Source organism: Tenrec ecaudatus, chromosome 1, assembly GCF_050624435.1.
Source record: "Tenrec ecaudatus isolate mTenEca1 chromosome 1, mTenEca1.hap1, whole genome shotgun sequence".
In the NCBI taxonomy this organism is placed as follows: Eukaryota; Metazoa; Chordata; class Mammalia; order Afrosoricida; family Tenrecidae; genus Tenrec; species Tenrec ecaudatus.
This window is the reverse complement of record NC_134530.1, coordinates 159,657,573-159,681,690: the sequence shown is the minus strand read 5'-3', so window position 1 is coordinate 159,681,690 and position 24,118 is coordinate 159,657,573. Positions and strand designations below refer to the sequence as shown.

At 42.3% G+C, this 24,118-nt stretch overlaps 1 protein-coding gene, 1 non-coding gene and 1 pseudogene across 2 annotated transcripts; all 3 read left to right on the top strand.

The window, feature by feature from the left end:
• Window positions 1-592: 592 nt before the first annotated feature.
• CTSK (cathepsin K) lies at window positions 593-15,629 on the top strand. Its single transcript, XM_075561474.1, has 8 exons — window positions 593-743; window positions 2,690-2,810; window positions 4,244-4,366; window positions 4,455-4,610; window positions 8,134-8,352; window positions 13,008-13,173; window positions 13,420-13,525; window positions 14,979-15,629. Exons 2-8 carry the CDS (start codon window positions 2,691-2,693, stop codon window positions 15,076-15,078), a joined length of 990 nt encoding a protein of 329 aa, XP_075417589.1. The 5' UTR covers window positions 593-743; window position 2,690; the 3' UTR covers window positions 15,079-15,629.
• LOC142438143 (U6 spliceosomal RNA) lies at window positions 1,971-2,077 on the top strand. Its single transcript, XR_012782573.1, has one exon. It is a non-coding gene; the product is annotated as a U6 spliceosomal RNA (small nuclear RNA).
• A 3,706-nt stretch (window positions 15,630-19,335) lies between the features above and the next one.
• LOC142459684 (protein SLC31A2 pseudogene) lies at window positions 19,336-21,929 on the top strand (annotated as a pseudogene).
• Window positions 21,930-24,118: the final 2,189 nt, after the last annotated feature.

Below are 24,118 nucleotides of genomic sequence, written 5' to 3'. Positions count from 1 at the left end.
ATAATGTTCATTAGGCATTCCGCCATCTAAGAGTGTTAACCATGAAGAAGAGTCACGTGTGAACCCAGCCATGCTTATGGTATTGATTCAGTGTTGTCATCAAAAACCAGGAGTGCTGTTCTGGCTTGTTTTTAGAGCTGATTGCACCCAGACTTCCGGACTGCGTATCCTTCCTCAGCAAAAAAGTCACGCTCTTCCCTTGCCTGGAAGCAGTAATGATTTCTAGCCAACAATCATAAAATATAAGTGATTCAGAAGCTTACTAATACCCTAACATGACTCCTTTCCAGGCTTTTATGTTTATTTCCTTACTCTTAGAATGTAGATTTAGGCACAGTTTTTAATGTTTGAGGGTTTTGAAGTTAGGGAAGTGGATAAAGACAAGAAAATGATATTAAAAGAGGAAAATGGGGTGGACAAGTGTGTCCTTTCATTTCCTCACCGGGGAGAAGGTAAACTTACCCCAACTTAAATGTGTATTGAGGGCTGCTGTTAAATACCGGCAGTGGAATGAAGATTTAGCCGACCTCCACCCACATGCAAATCTACCCCTTCCTTCCCTCTTGCTAGCCCCTCACCGCAGAGTTTCTATCCCCGCCTCCCTCCCCTATCCAAAGTTTCCAGTGGATTGCTAGCTGACTTCCGCAATCCTGATGGAATAAATCTAGCACCCTTGCTCACCCGTCCACATTCTCCGCACTTCCCTGCCGAAACCAGCACAAAGAACAGATCCCCATCAGCAGGTAATATTTTTCCCCTAAATCTTTCAGCTTCTTATTCTCCATTTTAGGAATATTAGGGATGTAGTGACTTGGGAATCAGTTTGAACTTTTCCCAGTGGGTGAAAACAGAGATGATCTCTCTGGGATTTGCTTGGCTCTGTAAGATCTGCCAGGGAATATGGAGTATTCCTACATGAACGCATGCATGATTATTAGTAAAAGTAAAGAGATAGAGTGAATCTTTCACCCTGGCCTTCAAGAATTGCCCTTGTGCATTGCTATCTGATTTGATCAAAAGGAACCAAAAGGGTTAACTCACTTATGAGGAGGGAGGAACTCCAAGCTTCTTACCCTGACAGCTCCGAGCCGCCAATACCCAGCATCAAATGTTCTGCTGGGCTGTGTGCAAAAACCCCCACATTTAAAGTGCTGCAAGCCGTAAGACTGTACTGATTGTACATTGGTCTTAAAATGGAGGACATGGGATTAAGAAAAGCCACTGAAAGAAATAGTGAAGGAAGAATAAAGACGGTTGATTTAGTGGCCATAAAATAATGTTTCTTAATCTTAGACTTCTCTAATGGACTGTAGTTCTCAGTCTTTCTGTACTGGAAGACCACCACACGCTTTTGGTTGTTGGCAAAAAGACAGGAAAATCTCCCTGCCCACAGCAGCTGGTTGAGATTAGGGCAACTTCCTGCTTAAAGAGGAGGGGGAAGAGAAAAGGGGGAAGAAATACTGAGAAGCGACAACAAACATTTCATAGAGAACAGGAAATACTGTCCGCTGTGCCAGTAATCTCTTCTGATACAGAAAAGACTTAACAGATTTCAAGATTCAGTTAAAAGAAGAATGGATGCCTTGAATACATGGTCAGAAAACAAAACGTAGCTGGAGATCTTTTCAGTGGATTCTCCAGCTCTCCTCTTACTTCCTCCTGACCGTGTCCATAGACCCCAAGCGTGCTGGGGACATTCTGATTGTCCAGTTTCTGCCGTGTGTGTACACAGTAGTTATTTATCCCAGTGCCTGGGATTAAAAGTAGTACCTGTAGGCCACAGAGAACCTTAGTTTTGACTGCACTATTCAAGCTGTCCAGGAGGCAACAGTAAGCACAGGGCAACGCAAAACACATCCAAGGCTGCAGGTGCCTTCTGTTTTTCCCATTCTATCCCGTACCTTGTTTTAGGAGGCTCTTAAGGTCCACCCTGCCAATTGTACTGGGGGTATCCTTAAGAGGATATACCTGTGCTCGCTTCGGCAGCACATTTACTAAAATTGGAACGATACAGAGAAGATTAGCATGGCCCCTGCGCAAGGATGACACGCAAACTCGTGAAGCGTTCCATATTTTAAAAAAAGGATATACCTGAGGAGGTGGATAGAGTCTCCCAGCAGACCTAGGAGCTTAGGCTTGAGACCCCAAAGATTTTTGTGGGTAAGGTAAGTATGGGGCCCACACTGGGGCCTGGATATGATGGGAGATTCGTTTGATTTTTCAGGGACTGCAAACTATGTTTCTCCCCACTAATGGTCTGGACCCTTCTCTAGTCAGGACTGGATGGTACGAAGGCCACACTCAATCTCTGCTTTCTTTCTGGTGTTCATATAAGTTAAGTGTGTGTTGGTCCTTTAGAATCCCTAGAACCAGATCTGCCAGTATCCTGTCAAGACGCAGGTCCCTCCTGTCTTTGTTTTAGCATGAAAATCATCCGTGGTTCTGTCTACATTCCTTGGGTCTAGTTTCTTCCTTGTCATTGAGAGGAAGGGGTAGGTTCCTGAACTTGTAGAATTATTGTGTGTGTTTGTAGTTTTCGAATGAAAGGAAGTTTCATCGACTTCTCAAAGGAGGCTATATAACTTCCCAAAGGTTCACAGTCACCTGACTGAGAGCATGGCTCCAATTCCTACCTCATCCCAAGACAAAGTGTGAGCCTCTTTCCCCCCTCATTGTCCCCTTCCCTCAGGATGTGGGGGCTCACGGTTCTACTGCTGCCCATGGTGAGTTTTGCTCTGTACCCTGAGGAGACCCTGGACACCCAATGGGAGCTTTGGAAGAAGACCTATGGGAAGCAGTATAATAGCAAGGTGCTCGGGGACCTGGAGGGGAGGGAGTATGGCGGAACGCTGGACCTGGGACTTCTCAAATCCTTCACTAGCTTCCAGACTCCTTTCTTCAGTCTAAGTACATTGAACCCCTCAACCTTGCCAGTGTGCCCTGGATTTTACCATAACAGTTTTCATTTCTGTACCCAACTTGCCATCTTTTATACATTTGCTAACCTACCTTGCTCTTTAGGGAGCCTCCTCAGAATGATGCTGTTAACTCGTAGGCACTTTTTCTTCCCATCTCCCCCAGAGACTTGCACTCCATTGCATGTAGTTTACATATTCTATTTTTTAAAGTTATATTAAGAAATCGTGATTTTTTTGGGGGGGAATATTTGTAGCATATCGAGGTTCTTATTTAATTTCAATACGTACTATTCAGTGACATTAGTTACACTTTTCATAATGTATCTGAATATTCATTGTTTCCATTCTAGTTCTATTTCCACTGACCTAGCCGGCTGCCCCACCCCCACTCCCTTCTCTTTGGCATAGAGTGTTTGACTGTTAGGTCTCAGATGTTTGTTTAGAAAAGCACGATATTCACAGATTAGATACTATGCAAACCTCTGGGAGTGGTTTGAGTTCCCAGTTTAAAAGGTATCCCAAGGCAATAGTATGTGAGGGTCCTTCCATCTATCAGCACAATAAATGTGCCCCGTTTAGGAATTTGAGGGGTTTCCTACATTGCTCCCACCCCCTCATTTTGTCCAGAACTATCAATTATGCCCCTGGTCAGAACAGATGCTAGTGGCAGCTGGGGGCCATATAGTTCTGATGTCGAAAGAGGAGAGGCCATGGATTATGTAGGCAGTCCTATAGACTAGTTTCTAGAAACATAGAGACCAATAGTTGTGCTTTAGATTGCTACTCATAACCTTTTAAGACTTCACAGCCTACTCAACAAACTAGGATATAGAGCATTAGTTTTACATATGACAGTTGACCAAATTGCTCATTCCTCCCTCTCTCCCTTCCCCCACTATGGGCTCAAATACTCAAATCTAGTCACCCAATCCCTTGAGATGGTTATGTCTAGAACAGTGGTTCTCAATCTGGAGGTCGAACGACCCTTTCACATGGATCACTGGATTCATAACAGTAGCAAAATGACAGTGATGAAGTAGCAATGAAAATAATTTTATGGTTGGGGGTCCCCACCACATGAGGAACTGTATGAAAGGGTCACGGCATTAGGAAGGTTGAGAACCTCTGCTCTAGGAAGTGTCCGTTACTGTGTCCCTTATGTGCTTTATTTTCTATAGAGAACATATTTTTATATACTCTTAATTCCACGGTTAGTTCCCCAACTTGATTGTAGTTTCTCTGTTTTGAGTTTTGTCCCTTCTCCTAAAACTTCTACCATTCTGTATGAGACAGGCTGTGCCAATACTGACTGCCCTTTGGTTTAGGTGGATGAAAGCTCTCGGCGTTTAATTTGGGAAAAGAACTTGAAGTATATCTCCACCCACAACCTTGAGGCCTCTCTTGGTATTCACACATATGAACTGGCCATGAACCACTTGGGGGACATGGTGAGTTGAAGCTCAGCTCTTGGCCCACCTGCTCTGTTTGCATTATTTTCCTGCTCATGACTGCCCTCTTTTGTCCTCTTTTTCCTAGACCAGTGAAGAGGTGGTTCAGAAGATGACAGGGCTGAAAGTTCCCCCCTCTAATTTCCGTAATAATGACACCCTCTATGTTCCAGACTGGGAAGGCAGAGCTCCAGACTCTGTTGACTATCGAAAGAAGGGATATGTCACTCCTGTCAAAGACCAGGTACCGTCCATTCTTCTGCAGCTGGATATGTAATCGTTCAAGACTTCTTCTCTTTCTACTTCTTTGTTTATGAAATTGGAGGGCACCAGGAATTGAAGAATTAAAAGGCAAAAACTGCAAATTTTTCAAGCAAATATAGACTAATCTGTTAGCACTTGATTCAGAACATTTAGGTTGTTTCTGGTTTTTCATTATTAAAAATAATGTTGCAGTAAGTAACCTGTGCGTATGCCTTTTGTGCATTTGTACAAATATGTTTGACAAATCCTAAAATTGGAATTGCTAGGTTACAAAGAATGCCTTCCAAAAATGTTTTTACTAGGACTCCTGGTGGTGTACTGGATATGTGTTGGGCTGATAACCTCAAAAATGTTTTTACAATCTTATAATCTTATCAACTTAAGAATGCCAGTTTTCCAAGAACATCAACAATGAATTCTATCAATAAGGTGTTAGGTTTGACTTAACATTTCTCCCTCCTGCCCAGAACTTAGCTGGTACAGTGCTAGGCAGTAAATAGTAAGATAACTAAAACATAACTTGTGTCCTCGAGAAATTCTCTTAAGACTAATCTTTAAAAAGTTAACACGATAGAAATACCTACAGTCTAACTAAACAAAAACTAGCACTTAAAAAAATTATTGTAGCCCCCAATAAAATGGTTTAATTAAAAAGATTTGAAAAGATCAGAAGGATTTATTTTAAAGTAATTATTGTATAACAGATGATAGTGAATATAATTTGTGCACACTTACGAATGGTTAAAATGTTACATTTTATATTAATAACATACGTTAACGTGGATTTGAAATGGAATTATCATATGGCCCAGTAATTCCCCTCTTAGGGGGAATCAAGAACAGAAATTTAAATGTTTTCAGGGAGGCAGATGTGGCAGTGATTGTAGTCACAGTGATATACAGCTACCATTGTTATCTGTTACTTAAACTTTCTCATCGCCCAAATAAAGACTTTATTGCCTATTAAGCAATAACTGCCTTTTCCCCCACCCCTCAGCTTCTCCTACCTCCAGTCTACTTTCTGTCCCAATGAATTTGTCTATTGTAGGTATTTCATGTAAATGGAATTATGCACTGTTGTGTGCTTGACTTACTTCACGTAGCATATTTCCATGACTTCGCTATGTTACAACAAGTGTTGGCACTTCTTTTTGTGGGTAACTAATTGTACTATATACTGTATGTTGTTTATCCGTTCAACTGTTGATGGACACTAAGCTGCTTATAGCTTTTTGATATTGTGAGTAACGCTGCTATGAACTTTGGTATACAAGGTCAGAAAGTATTGCTGCTCAACTCCAATTCACACATGCACGGGCTTATTTAAAACAAAAAGTGTTTCAACATGCCTGCGTCTCCCGGATGGCTGCAAACAAGGTCTCAATAATGTACTGGCTGTAATCTTCAGAACAAGCGTGCACTCAAACCTGTGACTTCCAAGGGGAGCTGCTGGGCCAGGTCACGGCAGAGACGCCATCTCCAAAGGCTGTGGCACCTTCTTGTTGTTGTCTGGGCTAAGGTAGGAGGCAGGGGAGTCAAACGGGCCGTCTTGATAGATGTTCTTCAAGGGCACAGGATGAACGCAGAGGCTTATGATGAAGCCGTGTTGTTTTTTATGGATTTTTTTTAAAGTTTGGAAACTTTGTCGATGAGAAAAAGGTCAGGAAAGCTGCTGAGAGCAATGTTTTCCTATCATGGTAATCTGCCTGCTCATCCGGCAAAGGAAGGAAGGAAAATTTTGTTGGGAAATTTTATCCCATCCACTCTACAGGCCTGATCTTGCCCGGTTCATACATCTTTTCATTCCCTAAACTCAGAAAACATTTCAAAGGGACATGATTTAAGTATCTCAAGGATGTCCAAGTTGCTGTGAATTGAAGAGCCAGGAGTCCTGGTGGTGTAGTGAGTACACATTGGGCTGCTCACGGCACTGTCAGTAGTTCAAATCCACCAGTCACTCTGTGGGAGAGAGATGGTGCCTTTCTACCTGCTATGCATCTGAACTGACTTGATGGCAGTGAGTTTTGACTTTGGAAACTGAGGAGCACAGAATTCTTAGGGGTGGGGGTGTTAGACGGCAGCACTGCCTTCAGTTGTATGTAGTTATAGATACATTGAGGAACAGTAGCTTCACATTTTTACCTTTTTTGTTTACTAATGGTGTCTTTGATTTTGTAGTAATACTTTTTTGGTAGCAATACTTTTATACCTACCTGCATATATGTGAGTCTTTGTTTCCAGTTCTCTTAGGTATGTATCTAAGAGTGGATTTCTGGGTCATGTGGTAATTATGTTTAAATTTTTGTGGAACTGCCAGTTTTCTTTCTTTCTTTAAAAATCATTTTTTGGGACTCGTACAACTCTTATCACCATCCATCCATTGTGTCAAGCACATTTGTACATTTGTTGCCATCATCATTCTCAAAACATTTGCTTTCTACTTGAGCCCTTGGTATCAGCATCTCCTTTTTTCCCTTCCCTCCTCCACCCTCCCTCCCGTACGAACCATAACTGCCAATTTTCTATAGAGACCGTACTAGTTTACATTCCCACCCATGAGGCAAGAAGGCCCAATTTCTCCTCATCCTCACCAGTCCATGTTTTTTGCCTTTTGTTTGTGTGTGTTTTCCTACTAGCCGTACTAGTGGCTGTGGCATGGTATTTCATTGCAGTTCTGATTGCATTTTCCTAATAACATGATGCCAACCATCTTTTCATCTGCTCAGTAGTCATTTGTATGTAATCTTGGACTAAGTGTCTATTCTTAAATTTGGTTTTCTATTTGTTGTTGAGCTGCGGGATTCTTTATGTATTCTAGATGGTATGCCTTTTTTGATATCTGTTTTGCAGATACCTTCTTCAGTGCTCTATGTTGTCTTTTCATTTTCTTTATAATATTACACAAAGATTTTTAGTTTAATTAAATCTAATGTATATATTACTTTTTTCTGTTGTTTGTGCCTTTGGCGTTATGTTTAAGACTCTGTTGCTGAATTTTAGGTCATGAAGATTTGCCCATGGGTTTCCTTACAAGAGTTTTATGGTTGTTTTGTTCGTATATTTCAGTCATTGATCCATTTTGAGTTAATTTTCATATATGTTGTGTGATAGGCATTCACCATTATTTTTTCAGCATAGAGAATTTGTTTTCTCCTCATAACAATCCCATCAAATACATTATCATCCATATTTTACCTAAAAGGAAGCTGAGGCACAAAGAATTTAAGTAACTTGTTCAAGGTCACAGATGGTAAAGCCAGGGTTAGAACCCAGAAAGACTGACTCCAAAACAGGTAACTTCCTTACAACCAAAGCACACAGTAATGGTGTGAGCAATGGAGTAATGCCACAGGATGGGAAGTCAAGGGGAATAGGAAAGTTCAGATCAAAGCTCACACTGCTGCTGGGCTTAATAATATGCATGGACTTTTACTAGGCAGGTAGAGAGAAGACAGACAAAGTATGAACAGCAATGACTCTTCTTTTCTCTGGACTCTTCTTAGGGAGTATGTGGTTCCTGTTGGGCTTTTAGCTCTGTGGGTGCCTTGGAAGGCCAACTCAAGAAGAAAACTGGAAAACTCTTAAATCTGAGCCCCCAGAATCTCGTGGATTGTGTGTCTGAGAATGATGGCTGTGGAGGAGGCTATATGACCAATGCCTTTCAGTACGTGCAAAAGAACCGGGGTATTGACTCTGAAGATGCCTATCCATACGTAGGACAGGTAAGGGTACAGCTACACAGTTAGGCTTCTGCCCCAATGTGATGTATTTTTTTATAAAAGCAGTTTTATTGGCATGTAATTCACAGACCATACAATTCAGTAGTTCAATCATACTAAGAAGAGTTGTACAATCATCACTGCAATTTTAGACTACCCAATATGATAACTAGAAATAATTCCAGAAATCTGTTTTCCCTTATCCTAATTTGATGGGATAATTCCTACAGAAAGCCAGGAAGATCCCCACAACCTGAGAGCTTAGGCTACCATGGCTCCAATCTGCCTCTCTGATCCTAGAGGGAAAATAAATGACAAGCTGATTCTTTTGAGCAGATGTCTGTATCCCTCAGCTAGTACCTTAGCTTTTCCACTTCCACTACAAACCCCCAGCCCCCACCATGCTGTTTGCCTGAAGCTGTGTGGCTGTATTTTGTGTGATCTCACTGTGAGTTTTGGGAATGTTTAAGCAAACTCATAAGTTAACGTGATAACATGTATATAATAAGACAAAAACCGTTTATTTCGTACTTATTCTAATTCTAGAGATGATGAATCAACTCACTTCCTCCTATAAGATACTCATTTCTTATTTAAAAGGGAGAAGATGTAGAACATTTTTGTATATGTAGTGCTGATTGGAGGAACCCTAGTGGCATGGTGGTTACATGTTGGGCTGTGCTAACTTCAAGGTCAGCACTTTGAAACCACCAGCTGCTCCTCGGGAGAAATATAGGACTTGTACTCCTGTAACAAGTTATAGTCTCAGAAGCCCACAGGGCAGTTCTGAGGCGGCAGCGTCTGGTTCGGAGTGCTGATGGCGTAGAACACAGGACTTTTGTAACAGTGCTCTTTGGAGCGGGGCTTACAAGTTGGTAAGATTTGAGTAAAAAAAATGAGGACTGCTATTTGCTAAATCATGTAATCCTAGCCCTGTAAGGTAGATACATCTTTATAGATAAGAAAATTGGTGCGTAAAGAGGTAAAGCAAAAAAAAAAAAGAGGTAAAACAGCAGCATGTTCAAGTCCATGTGACTCATTCAAAAGCCGAGACTTATCTGCTGTAACATTTGTACACATGTCTCCTGTGCATGTATGTATGTGAGGGTCTCTGCTAGAATCTTGCAACACAATGTTCAAGTCTTAGGTGGGTATATCTTGAATTTCACTGAGGTGTTTGGAACAGCCTGTACTCCCACATGCCCATTTGCATTTCTTCTTCAGTGAACTGACTGTTTATATTTTTTGCCCGTTTTAAATTGGGTTGTTTTTCTCTCTAACTATTCTTGGATTTTTTAAAGATATTTTAGAATGTTAATATTATGCATATTGTAGATTGAAGCTTGTCTTTCACTCTTTATAGTTTTTTCAGTCCAGAAAAGTTCTTAATTTTACTTATTTATTTTTTTAAAACAATTTATTAGGGGCTCATACAACTCTTATCACAGTCCATACATATACATACATCAATTGTATAAAGCACATCTGTACATTCTTTGCCCTAATCATTTTCTTTTTTTTTTCTCCTCTTTTCTTTTTTTACATTTTATTAGGGACTAAGTTCTTAATTTTAATGTGCAGTCTTCACTGCCGTCCATAGCATTACTAATACTACATTTCTGGAAGGCACGTCGCACCATGTCTTCTGGAGTGTCTTCCCATGCATCTCAAACCCACTTTGCTATTAACTCTACGTCAGGCTTCATGAGATTTCCTCCTTTTGTTAGTCAGGCTTGACCAGATGACATCCATTCATGCCACATCCTTCGTACACGGTCTTTAAAAGGCTTCTTCAAAGAGACACGTCATAGGACAGCTCTGATTGGTTAGATGTGAGTAAACAAACATTCAAAGCCCTGCAGTGTCAGCGGGGCTTTGAATGAACAATGGAGAAATGACAATCACCGGCGAGATAACGGGCACTCGTCCTGTAACCTCTGGGGGTCCCCAGCGAGATGTTACACTTTTTGTGCCGAAAAAACTCGGCTTATACACGAGTATATATGGTATATAATATGCTGAGTAAATGCCTTTCAGTGTACACTCCAACCAACATAGTAAAGTCACTTCAATACAGTTTCTTGTCAATGGCCTAATAAAAAAACAGGACTTGATTTTTTTAAAATTTCACACCAATACAATTTTTGTCCCTTGTTATTATTTTTTAGCTGTCAGGTATCCAAAGCAAAGAAAATAAAGGCCATATCTAGAAAAAACTTTCTTCAAGCCATATAAAAGTTTCAAAACTTCTGGGTCCCAAGTCCATATTTGAACTCTGGACTGCTAGTCTCAAATGCAACATATTGAATCAGTCCTTACAATAAACTTTGAAATTCTGAATACACCTAGTCAATGAATGAAATAATCTGAACATGACAAATATTTCAGCATTTTCAGGTATATAGCATTAAAAAATAAGATGAACCCCAATAATATATGAATATAAATTAAAGCACATTTATATTTATTAATTACAGTATTCCATATCATAGACAGCCAGTTTAAAGGTTTTTGTCACAGAGAAAAAGAAACATTCTCCAATCTAATAATTGGTCATTAATTTTATATCAGTTTATTCTGCACTGTATCAATCTGTTTGTTGAAAGCTAGCTCCAAGGATTCTGGGTAATTTACTTATTTATTTTAATTTTAAATTTTATTTTGATTTTAATAAAGCATTTTATTGGAAGCTCTTATAACAATCCATACATCAATTGTATCAAGCACATTTGTACATATGTTGCCATCTTCCATTTCCAAAACATTTTCTTCCTACTTGAGCCCTTGGTATCAGCTCTTTTTTTTCCCCTTCCTCCCCAACCCTTATTCTGAGTAATTTAAATGCAAGTTGCAAAATATTTAAAACCTTATTTTGGAATACAAGGGACACTTATTTCCCATTTCCATTCCTCCATGCTCTCAGGTGATCTTTTAGCATGTCAGAGCCATGTGGAATGGTATAGGTCTCCTAATCGAGTTGAAAGGAAAAATTCACCATAGATATGCTCTATTATTTTACATTCTGAATCTTGGGCAGTTGTCTTGTATCTACTTTGCAGTTCTGAGAGCAAGTATTATCGAAAACTGAAAAAACTTTTCTCTGATAAAAAATGGGGATGAATGAACCCAAACCAAACTCACTGCCATTGAATCAATTCCAACTTGTAGCCACCTCGAAGCGAGACTGCTTAGAACTGCTTCCTAGAGTTTCCAAGATTATAACTCTCTATGGGAGCAAACAGCCTCATCTTTCTCCTAGTAAGTTTGAACTGTCAACTTTGTTAGCCTAATGCCTAACCTACAGCAATCTCAGGAGTCCTCAAATGAATGAAGAGAAAAATTTTTAAAAACCAACTCACTGCTATGAATGCCAACTCATAGCAACCCTATAGGACAGGATAGAACTGTGCTTGTGGGTTTCTACCACCATAACTCTTAGGGGAGTAGAAACCAGCCAGAGAGTAATTTGAACTATCTGTTTGTCCGAAGGAAATTATTTTGACTTTTTAAAAAAAAATTTTATTTTTTTGACTTTTTATTATGACTTTAAAGTAGTATTGCATAACGTCCTTCTGAGTCTTTCCCCAAGATACTCTGTTCTACTTGTAGATGTGTGCAGTCTCTAGTAGCAGGCGGCATCAGGGGTTTGGATCATGTCGAAGAGAAGACAGGGATTTGGAGAAATGACCAAGGAAGAAGACCACTGTAGTCTTCAAATAGCACGTCAAGTGCTCCTATTGCTATTAATATGTAGAGAATACCTTTTTGTTTGGAGACCAGCTTAGGGTTTGGAAGAGGTTGTCTGCTGTAAAATGAACTGTGAGAAACGACATGCCCACCTGTCATTCAATTCCTCATTTGTGGTTTGCCACTGAAATAGATCATTGCCAACTAGACCTGAAAACATAGTGCTGGAAAGGCACGCGCTCGGTTATTGACATCATGCATCTGCTTTTACAACTGTCTCTGCGGGGAGCAAAGGAGCCTGGTAGTGCAGGTGGTTTAGTTCCCATGTAGAAACGAAAGGTCAGCAGTTCAGTCCCACCGCTGCTCTGCACGAGTCAGTTGTGGTTGTCCACTTCTATAAAAACTACAGACTAGGAAACTACTAGGTGGTTCAACTCTGTCCTATTGAGCCGTGAAGAGTCCAAATCAGCGTGATGGCATTGGGCTGATGGGGGCACAAGGTTTCTAGTTGGAACACTGGCCACACTGATGCACACTTGGTGCTCAAGGACAAGGCCATTCATCGATCTGGGCCTGGCCTTACACCTCCCTGCCCTCCGAGGCCCCTGCATACTACATGGCCAAAAGATCATTTTTTAGAAATCTTGTCTCAAAATTTTTTCCCTATCCTGAAACAATCAACACATTCTCTCTCTAAGTTTCACAACTTTTTTCTTTCACAGTTCTATCTTAAAACCACCTGGAATTAATTTTTGTGTCTGGTGGAAGGCAGTGGTCCAGTTTTCATATTATTTGTTTATAGTCTTCTAAAATGGTGAGGTAAGAACAAACCCTCTCTACTCTAGGCTTTTGTCTGCTGCTAATGTCGTCATTAATTCAGAGAGAAGAGGCCAGCCACACTGAGGTTTCTCCCTTACCTGCGTTTTGGTGACTGCTGTGTTCCAAACCTCTCACCACCTTGTTTCTTCCAGGATGAAAGTTGTATGTACAACCCAACAGGCAAGGCTGCCAAATGCAGAGGGTACAGAGAGATCCCTGAGGGCAATGAGAAAGCCCTGAAGAGGGCAGTGGCCCGGGTAGGACCCATCTCTGTGGGCATCGATGCCAGCCTGTCCTCCTTCCACTTTTACAGCAAAGGTAAGCAGCTGTCCTCTTAGAGCACTCGGCTGTCTTTCAGGATGTGGGTGTGGTGGCATTTCAGAGTACACTTTAAGCACTTCATGTCAGGCCGAGGGAACGAGCAGGTGCCGCAATCTGCAGTATCTCTGTCGGAAAAGGCCTCCTCGGTGGGCTAGAAGTCTACAGGGGGTCTCCTACCCTCAGAGACCCCACAGGGTGACCCTGGTATTGAGGAGAGCCTCGCCATGATTGCTTGTTTCCTAGGCGTGTATTACGATGAAAGCTGCAACAGCGACAATCTGAACCATGCGGTGTTGGCCGTGGGCTATGGCGCCCTGAAGGGAATAAAGCACTGGATAGTGAAAAACAGGTAAGGATGGATGATGCAGCCACTCGCTTCGTCAGTCAGTCACCCTTTACCACTCAGCCTCATGTCCAACTTCTCAATCTCCCTTTTGGTTCTCCCAAACCAAGAGAATGGCCACAAGCTCTTCAGTTCTACTCTTACCAGGTAGAGGCCATTAAATCTGAGTCTGACACTTAATTGCCAGCAATAGACAATCATAAAATGGCATAGAGCAGCTGCACAAGGTATTTTTATAAAGTGCTTAGTCACGTTCAGAAGCAAAGGAGCAGGATGCCTATCTCTCTCTCTTTTTTTAAGGATGACTATCTTGAGTGATCTCATAGCCCATTAAGAAAGACAGGTCTAACATAACTTAAATTAGTGCAAAGAGCCAACAGAAGCTGCAGGATGATGTATTTTCTCTGTCCTTTTTCTCTCGTGTGATCACGTTCTTAGGGAGGTCTCCACCATCAGTCGCTCTGTAAGCAGTAAGAGAAGAGCACGAAGGTCCGACAACCGCTTGGGCAGCCACTTTCCTTTCAAGATAGGCACGGGCAAGAAGTTGCCCAAGATCGTAAAACCTGTAAAGAGAAGCACTTTCTAGACATCAGATACGGGCTTCAAAACCACAAGGTTTTTTCCTTCTCTAGTCTCGAAAGCAAACAAAACTCTAGGGTGCCTCCGCGCCCCATCTCGCTTAAGCCCCAGGTGACTTCAGTGAGGGCAGATTTATAAAAATGATACTGTTCCCTTCACTCTGGGTCAACACCCGCCTGGCAGCAACACTGGGTAAATTTTCTGTCCTTGGTACCCTCCAAGGAGCAAGAGTCCTAGACTTTGGGGAGTTCACCAATGAAGGCAGAAGTGTTGGATGAGGGCTGCCGGCTGGAGGCTTAGAACGGGAGGCCAGGCGTGGATTCAGGGCACAGTTTATATCGCAGTCCCATTTCAGCGCAGGGTGGACCGAGCAGTACAGGATGAACCAAGAAGTACCTCTCCCTCCGTGTCTGCCTGCTGCCCTCCCTGTCTTCTTTCTCAGTCCCAAGCATGCATTCTCCCTCTCTTTATAAGGAGCCAGAGTCCAAGAGAGGAAGCAGGGACAGGCTCAAGCAGGATCAGGATCACAGTGGGTCCCAGAGAACGAGCGACCAGGGATAGAACACAGGTCAAAGGAAAATGTACTAGGAAATCTTACCGATTGGGGAAAGAAAACCCATGAAAACAATTCAGGAAGATTATATGACCTAGCCTTTTCTCTCTGTCCACTCTTTTTTTCATAATCTCGTCCACTCTCAGAGCCTCGTCCAACAATCCTGCTTTCCTGCCTCTGGCTTTTTCATGCCCTCCACTGCTGTCCCCTTTCCACATTTAATTTTTTTTAAGGTAAAAATGGCCTCATTCATCCACATCTAGCACATTACTTAGGTATTTTTAAATGAAAAAGCAAACTGAGTATTTTTCTCTATTGCGCCCACAGCTGGGGAGAAAGCTGGGGAAGCAAAGGCTATGTCCTCATGGCCCGGAATAAGAACAACGCCTGTGGCATTGCCAACCTGGCCAGCTTCCCCAAGATGTGATTCCAGCCAGCAAACCAAGCCCACTCTTCCATTCTTCAGTGATGGGGTGTTGGACTAATGTACCCTGGAAAGAAGTTGCTGTGCCCTTTCTTGAAGCGGATGTGTCAGCTTTCCCTACTTATTTGTGTTTCAGGCGACACGCCTACAGCTTCCTTCTCTCCACCCTTGGCCTTCGTTTTTTTCAGTGTGACCATAGTAGGGGTGTATGCTCTTCTGCTACAAGATGTGACAAGGCCTGCCCTGTGTTGTCCTGGGGCCAGTGCCATGTAGGTAGTTAGAACCTGGAGAACTTAACATGGGCTAGATTCTCATGGGACTAGTTAGCCTTAAGAACCTGGAGGACTACAGTGGCCTGACTTCTCAGTTTCCACGCACCCTTTTATACGTCATCAAAGTAAAAACTTCTTATGTTTTTCATCTCAGTTTGGGACAAGTCTACATGATACCAGAAATGCATTTTCTTTTTCTCCCATTGCATTTTTTGGGGGGGAAGAACCCAAGTGTGTCTCTCTCATCTTCAGTGTAATAAATAGCTGTTTCATTCACATTCATTTTGTGTCAGATATTGTGGTGAGTGTTGGGAATATGAGGATGAATAAAATATATTCCCCATCTTTGAGGTGCTCAGTTTGATTGGAGAGACCGTCATGTTAACAGTTCATTTATATGTCCACTCCTTCAAACAACATTCATAAAGTGCTTACACTCTACCAAGAACTGTACTAAATTTCGGGGATGAAGGGAACAGCCCCAATTTTGAGGAGTGCACAGTCTAATGGACTACAGCAGTCAGTTAAGGACTACAGGTGAGGTGGGTACAACGCGCCATGAGAATGTGGAGCTGGGGCAAGGGCCCAGAGAGCAATTAAGAAGTACATTCAGAGGTAGTTTCAGGTACATTAGTAAGACAAATAAAACAATATTTAATTCTGCCTGGTGGTGGTGGTTTGTGTGAAAGAGAGCACCAGATGCACTATCCTGAAAAATACCCTAAAGCCTTTTCTGAGGTTCAACAACCTAAACTTTTATTGTCCTAAAAAGAAATTGAGAATCTTATTCTTCTAATATTTTCTAATGAGTATTATTGTTGAATATATGCAGCAAAGCATAAACCAATTCATCAACTCTTTCTACAGATGGTGTCCTAGATACATCCTCTGAGAGATGCAGCCATTTTTACTTCCTTTTCTGAGTTGTTCCTCCCCCTTAACATCAACTTACTTACTGCCCCTAAGTTTGCTATCTAGTCTTTGGAGTTACTGTAGTCAACTTGATCCCATATAGATAGATCTTAAAAGAGCACAGTGCTCAAGGCAGAGACGTTCTTTACTATTAAAATCAACTATTAACTGGTTTTAAGAAGACTCCAAGGGATATTTGATATTTTTGGTTGAAAGTTTAAAGATAATTTCAGGAATTCATCCAGCCCCCACTGTTCCAAAAAGTCTGGAATTTGTGTGAATTCGAAATTTTATTCTACATTTCTCCCTTCCAACCACTTCCTCCACTCCCACCCCCCTTTATTGTGATTGGCAGAAGTCTTACAAAGCAAATCGGTTTTCCATTCAGTAATCCATAAACATTCTGTTTCAGGTTATTGATTGTAACCCTTACAATGTAACATCACTCCTCCCACTTCCTCCTCCATGAGGCTTGGTCCTAAAAGGACCTTGTTGGCCAAATAATAAATCACACAGCTTGTTGTACCACTCTTCATAAAATGTTGATTGAGATCTCTTTTAGTTCATGTTTACTGTATGTCAAGTAACTATGCAAAAAAAAAACCCTTTGTATATTAATATGAGTTACCATGTGGTAAACAGTGTATGGTGGGTAGGAGGATGAGGAAAAAAATGAGTAAGACATGGCCCAGACTTCAGGAAATTTGTAAACCAATGGTAGACACAGACACATAAGCAACTAATAACATAAACCATAGTAAAATAAAGACACATTCTGTGAGCTCGGGAATGAAACAGTGATTTTTTAATGGAGTTTTGAAAGAGGTGTCACTAAGAGCCAGTCATTGAAAGGCCTCACTGGTCCAAGAAGAGGAGTAGCGAGGGCATTTCAGGGTGAAAGGCCTTGTGAGCAAGGGCCCCGAGCCATGGGAGTGAGGGTGAGCTCAGCACAGCGTAGGTACCACGGCGCACCGGATGGAGAGAGCTTGATGGGGTGCAGGGGGGTGGGGGGTGAAGCCTGGAGGCTTTTGGATGTCCTGGATCTCCCAAGAAGTCCATACTTTATTTATATACACAGGCTCTTAATAGGAATCAAGTATTTTAACGAAAAAACAGGATAAAACATCCACAGATTTATTTTTAATTTTTTACCTATAATTTCTATCTCATCTAACTGCATTTGATACTATCTCTAAAATGAGGCTAAGAGTGGTGATAGAGCTAGAGACATGAGTTTTTAATTGTATAAAATTCCACTATAAAAATGTACATTTTTTATTTAAATAGATCCCCTGACCTGAACATTTATGCTGTTTCCAGCATTTTGAGGTACAAATAATACTGCAATGAATGATATTGACACCAAGAAGATATTTTAATGTTTTTACAATCAAATCTGTCTTTACTTTTCTCTTGATTTGTTTTTCATTAAGCTTTAACCCTAGAGTCATTATCCTTTTAGATATCATTAATATTTTACTTCAAAGTTTGAATTTTCTTAAACTTTACATTTTTGAACGTCTTGCTTTTGCTCGTTTGGTGTGGAGTTGCTGCTCTGCTCTGACCAGGGGATATCTAAAACCCCCAGTGAGTGGTGTGACAGTGATGGCATGTGGTCATTGCAGCAGCTATTGATTGTTATGTGGCAGACACTATTTCAAAGTAGTACGTGTATTAAATAATTGAATCTCCAAAGCAAACCATTGAATGGGTACTGTTTGTAACTTCATTTTACAAATGAAAAAATGAGGTTAGAGATGTGTTTGATTTGCCTAGGATCGCAAAGTGAAGAAACTTGATTCTGGCACAGGCAGGCTGGACTGGGATACTTTGTAAATACTCATTTGAGAATTAACTTCAGATCTGCCAGCGCAGACATTAGAGCAGAGTGAGGGGAGTGAGCGAGGCTATCTGACCAAGAGGCTCTGGCCCTAAAAAGATTCCTTTATCATTGTGCACCCCTGTTTGTCCACCTATAAAGCAGTACTCCATAACATTGGTTGAGCTTCACTATGGTGCTCCAAGGAGCCTGGTTGCATAGTGGTCATACACTGGGCTGCTCACCAAGAGGTCAGCAGTTTGAAACTACCTTGGGAGACAGATGGGGCTTTCCACTCTAATAAAAAGTGGGTTTCAGAAGCCCACAGGGGCAGTTCTGCCCTGTCCTATTGGGCTGCTAGGAGTCGGAACTGACTAGTTGGCAATGAGTTTGATTTTGGGTTTATGGTGCTCTCAGGAGCTCTGGTGGTGTAGTGGGTTATGCATTAGGTTAACAGAAGATTCAGCAATTCAAAACCACAAGCTCTGTGAAGCTCAGCCCTGCAGGGGAATGCCTGCCAGGTCTTGCAGTTAATTTCAGGGAATTAGCTCCACCCAGGTGAATTCTAAGGAGCCAGAGGTAAGCTGTGCTCACACACCTGCACACTGCAGCAAGGAGTTAAGCCAAGGCTGGCTTAACCATAGCGTGGCAACAAAAGAGATGAAGTGGGTCCCCCTCCGGAGGTGAGAAGGGCACTAAGAATCGATCAGATGTGCCTGCTTGGAAAGTCTCAGGTGGATCCCCTCACGGAGTGAGAGCAGGAGGACGGTAGGGAAATGCTTCTTGTTTTCAAAGGGGACTCTCACAGGGGAGAGAGATTGCAGCTCCACCGCCAATGGTCAAGCTGCTTGCTTAAGTGGTTACTAAATTCATCCTTAGGCCTCCTACAGTTTTATATCATGTGTCTTGAATGATTCTCTTATGCTATAAATTTAGGTAAGGTGTCTTGAGCTGCCCACCCAGCCTGACCTCAACTTTGAGACATTTACCAGACTTACTGTCTCCGTGCTCATGGTTTATTTTCCTAGCCAGTGAACTGCTTACTCCCTTAACAAACAGCATGTCCATTCCCAGCAAGCTGCATTCATTCCCTCAGCAGACAACCCTCCTCCTGTCTCTGTCAAGCCCTTCCGAGAGAGAAGGATGAGGCTTTCTGCTTCCATTAAGTTACAGTCTTGGGCGCGGAGGGGCTGAGCGGTGAGAACCAAGAGGGAGCGGACGCGGCACCCACACCGCCCGGCGTGCGCACTTAGGGCGATGCATTTCATCTTCTCCGATGAGATGGCGCTTCTCTTCGATTTCTGGAGTGTCCACAGCCCAGCAGGCGTGGCCCTTTCAGTGGTGATGGTCCTGCTCCTGGCTGTGTTGTACTGTACGAAGGCATCAAGGTCGGTAAGGTCAAGCTGCTCGGCCATGCTCTGGAGAGACTCCCGATCCCCACAAGCCAGCAGCTCGTGGAGGAGATGGATGGGGAATCGGCAAGCTCAGATTCGCTCTCCATCGGCGGAAGTCATCTCAGGTGGTTTGTGTCACTTTGGCCAGTCTCTAATGCACATCACTCGTGGTCTCTGGCTACTTCATGATGCTGGCTGTCATGTCCTACAAGACCTGGATTTTCCTTGGCGGGGTTGTGGGCTGCTACCTAGCCTCCCCACTTCTCAGCATGGTCTAGCTGGTGGGGTGTCCAGGCACTGAGGGCTGCAGGGGCCGAGGCTCTGTCTCCCCGAGGCAATGAACTTCCAGCCCCTCGTCCTTCTCTCCCGGTGTCTCTTCCTGACTTTGCTCCGGAAGTTTTCTGCTGAGGTTGGCTCTTGCCCCCTGGAGCTCCCTGGCCAGCCAGTGGGAGGCCCAGGCCTACTCCTTCTGGGCCTGGAGAAGGCTGTTGGACCAAAGCGAGAAGAGCAGAGCCTGGAGCAGGACGCTGAGTCCTGGACGGTCCTGGGACTCATACTTTCAGGACTTCCCATGGGCTCGGTGTGAAGACGGCAGGGAAGCTGGGAGCCCCTTGCTCTCCTGCGCCATGCCTTATCTCGAGGAGTGTCTTCCACGGGACTGCCTTCCCGGCCTCTTCTGGGGACAGAGACTAAGCTGGCTCCTTATCTCACCTTTTTGCCTTTGGACACACAAAGACGGCCTCTTCTCTGAATCATGACAACACACTGAGGTGTACACACACACACACACACACACACACACACACACCCCACCCCCAGGAGCTCCTGGTCGACAATTTTGCACATTAATCAGGACACATTTCTAATGAAATTATTAATTTTATTTATGATAAATGGCAGCATCTGACGAGACCGGTTTCCCTTTCCTGGGGTCAGGGATGGGGGAGCAGACTGAGTGTTAGTGGCTCTGACTTAGCCTGGTGAGCCTGAGCTGAGCTCCTGCAGCAGTCTGCCCTGTCCACAGCACAAGGAGAGCCTGCCGGCCCCAGATGCCTCCCAAGCTCGCCATGCAGAACAGAGCAGCCCGCGGAACAATATTTAAGAATGTTCTCTCGCTGCTCGCCTAACGGGGATCTGGGGGGAAATGCTGAAGATGCAATGCGTGATCAAGCCAAAGCTGTTACATTTGTTTAGATGGGACTCTCCTGAGAGCGGAATGGCATCACCTCACAGAGGAGGGAGACCCAGGGAGAGTATCGCTGTTGTATACTGTTATGTCCCTACTCACACAGCACATGGGCTAAGTGAAAAGACGGTTATTAAACTTAGGGTATTAAGATACACCTGAAAAATAGATACACTTTAATAAAGATGTTATTTCTAAACCAAAAAAGTTACACTCAATAAATAAATTTTTTAAATTAAAAAAAGTTATAATCTTGTAACCCACAGGGGTAGTTCAACCCCGTTCTACAGGTCACTGAGTTCGAATCAGCTTCATGGCAGTGGGTTTTGCTTTGTTTTCTAATATTGCTAACACCATGTTAAGGGTTTCACACACAGTACCATTCTTACGCTTTTGGACAGATAGCAAATAGTTTTCCCAAGGTGACTTAGCTCATACTCAGCGGGGCCATGACCCAGACCTAGATCTTTCTTGGTTTTCTATCTCCTTTTCTAGATTTTATTATTAGTATTACTTTAATTTCTTAAAACATTTCAAACATATATAAAGTTGAAGTGAAGCTTCATGCTCCCAACTTGTTTTAATAATGACCAACATTTTGTCTGTTTTGTTTCATCTAGCCTATCCGCACTTGTTTGCAATAATTTAAAAACAAATTCTAAATATCATGCCATTTCACTCAAATACTTCTGAATAAGATTTTTTAATTTACATAATCACCATATCATTAGCATATCCAAGCCTCACAAAATTAACATTTAAAAAATATCTTTAACATTTGGTTCATTTTAAAAATGTTTCCCATTGTTTCAAGGTATCTTTTTACTATTAGTGTACCCAAACCAGTATCTACTTTGAAACATATCATTTGCTTATTATTGTACAAAGGGTGCCCCCCAAAAAACAGAAAAGCCCCGCTGGGTGAAGCTTTTGTAGTATGCATTTTTCCCACTAGGTGAGCATTTAGTGCACCCAGTGGCGTCACCTGGGAAGGTTCTCTCTGGTCACAGTTAATTTTTTTCATGAAAGCAGTTTCACCTGAACATGTGTGTCTGTGAGATGGCTGAATTAAAAGAACAGTGTGCAACTGTGAAATTTTATTTCCTGCTTCATGAGGGACAAGGTAGCGGGGAGGGAGGGAAAAAAGAGGAGCTGATACTAAGGGCTCAAATAGAAAGTAAATGTTTAGAAAATGATAGCAACATATATACAAGTATACTTGATACAATTGATGTATGGATTGTTAAGAGCTGTAAGAGCCCCCAATAAATTATCTTTTAATTAAAAAAAAAATTCCAATTCCACAGATCTACTTACACTAAAAATATATTCAAATGATGTTATAAGTTCTTGTTGGAGATTTAAACTATGCTTTATTGTAAGTAAATGCTTCCAATAAATGTTTTTATAAAGAGCAACACACACTAGCATGGCTGTTAGACTAAATTCCTTTGATTCCATCATACTGTTGTGCTATAGGCATAAGAACATGCCATGGACATCTAAAATAGGATTCTGTTACAAGCTAAAGAAAGGAACTGACAAAATTTTCAGCTCAAGATGCATGCTCTCCCACTAAATACTTTTTCTCTGTAGTACATTGTTTATTTCTCCTTTACGATCTACAATTAATTGACAATATTGTTGCCTTTTGTTTTCTTTCACTGAACAAATTAATCTGTATTAAAAAAAAGAAAATGATGGCAACAAATGTATAAATGTGCTTGATACAATTATGAATGGATTGTTTTAAGAGCCCCCAAATAAAATAAGTAAATAAAAACTTACACTGCAAACTATTTAACATTGTTAAAAGAAATTAAGAAGACCTAAATAATGGAAAGAGATCCTATTGTTGCCAGGAAACAAAAGGTTCTGGAATGCCTATCACTGATTCAGCCAAAGGCAGGGGGTCAGGTTGATTGGAGAAACTTTTTACATTTGTATCTGCAAGAGCTAGACAGAAGGAAACAGTAAGTAAGGCTTGCTACCTCCAAGCTGCTTCAAAGATTCAGTGAAAAGCAAGTTATATACTTTAATTATGATCAAAAAACAGGTTTTACAATAGTCCCAGGAGATGTTAACAGAAACCCCCAACAACGTGAGCAGGGGTCACAGGAAAAGTCTACATCTCCCCAGGTCTTTATCAGACCATCAATTGGTTTCTCCAGGGGCTGTCAGGCACCCAGTGAGGTCTCGGGCTCCATTGCTTACCTAAATGACCTTGCTTATGTCTCTCCTCAAAGAGAACATCCTCATTGACAAAGCTTAAAAGGAATGTTTACTGCAAAGAAGGGGGCTATTACATTTTGAATTTTTAAACTATACATGCATTTATTTTGATTAACAGTAGGCTCTTTCACCATTCTTCCACAAAATCCTCACAATTGGACCATCATGATACATGAAGAAAAGAGTGAGGTTGTCAAGGATTTTGTCTTGCCGGGATCCAGTCAATGCTCATGGAAGCAGCAGTCTAGGGATCAAACAGCACGTTGCACACACGACCTCTTTAGAATGCTGAAAATCAGGGAGGTTACTTTGAGGTCTAAGGAGCACCTGACCCAAGCCATGGTATTTTCCATCACCTCCGATATCGGCCACTGGAGATCCCCTCATAGAGGGGTTTAGGAGAGATGGGTCAGTCAGGGTGCGATGTAGTACTGATGAAGAACACAGCTTTCCCCCAGATCATGGATGCTTCCTCCCCCCAACTACTATGATCCGAATTCTACCTTGCAGGGCTGGATAGGGCAGAGGTTGTACACTGGTGCATATGGGAGCTGGAGGCACAGGGAATCCAGGGTGGATGATACCTTCAGGACCAGGGGGGTGAGGGGCGATACTGGGAGAGTGGGGGGTGAGTGGGTTGGAAAGGGGGAACTGATTACAAGGATCTACATGTGACCTCCCTGGGAGATGGACAGCAGAGAAGGGGGGAAGGGGAGACTCCAGATAGGGCAAGATATGACAAAATAACAATCTATAAATTATCAAGGGCTCATGAGGGAGGGAGGGGGAAAAAAGAGGACCTGATGCAAAGGGCTTAAGTGGAGAGCAAATGCTTTGAAAATGATTAGGGCAAAGAATGTGCGGATGTGCTTTATACAATTGATGTATGTATATGCATGGATTGTGATAAGAGTTGTATGAGCCCCTAATGTTTAAAAAAAAGAAGAAGAAGGGTATGGTTTCTGGGATGGTTTCCCTCGATTCTTCCTTGTCAACACTGAAAGAATTTCCAGGGCAGAAGCACATTTGTATTCCAAATAACTTTTAGGACGGAAAGGAAGTCTCAGACAGTATGCGCTACCTCTGGAAAGTGCAAGACCTCCTGGCAGGGGCCATGGGGGAAGTTCCAGACTGAAAATGGCCACTTCGGGGAGCACAAAAATCATGTAGAAAAATGGCTGTTCGGAGGAGCCCTCAGAGGCCAAAGAGAAGCGCACCTGCCAACAGA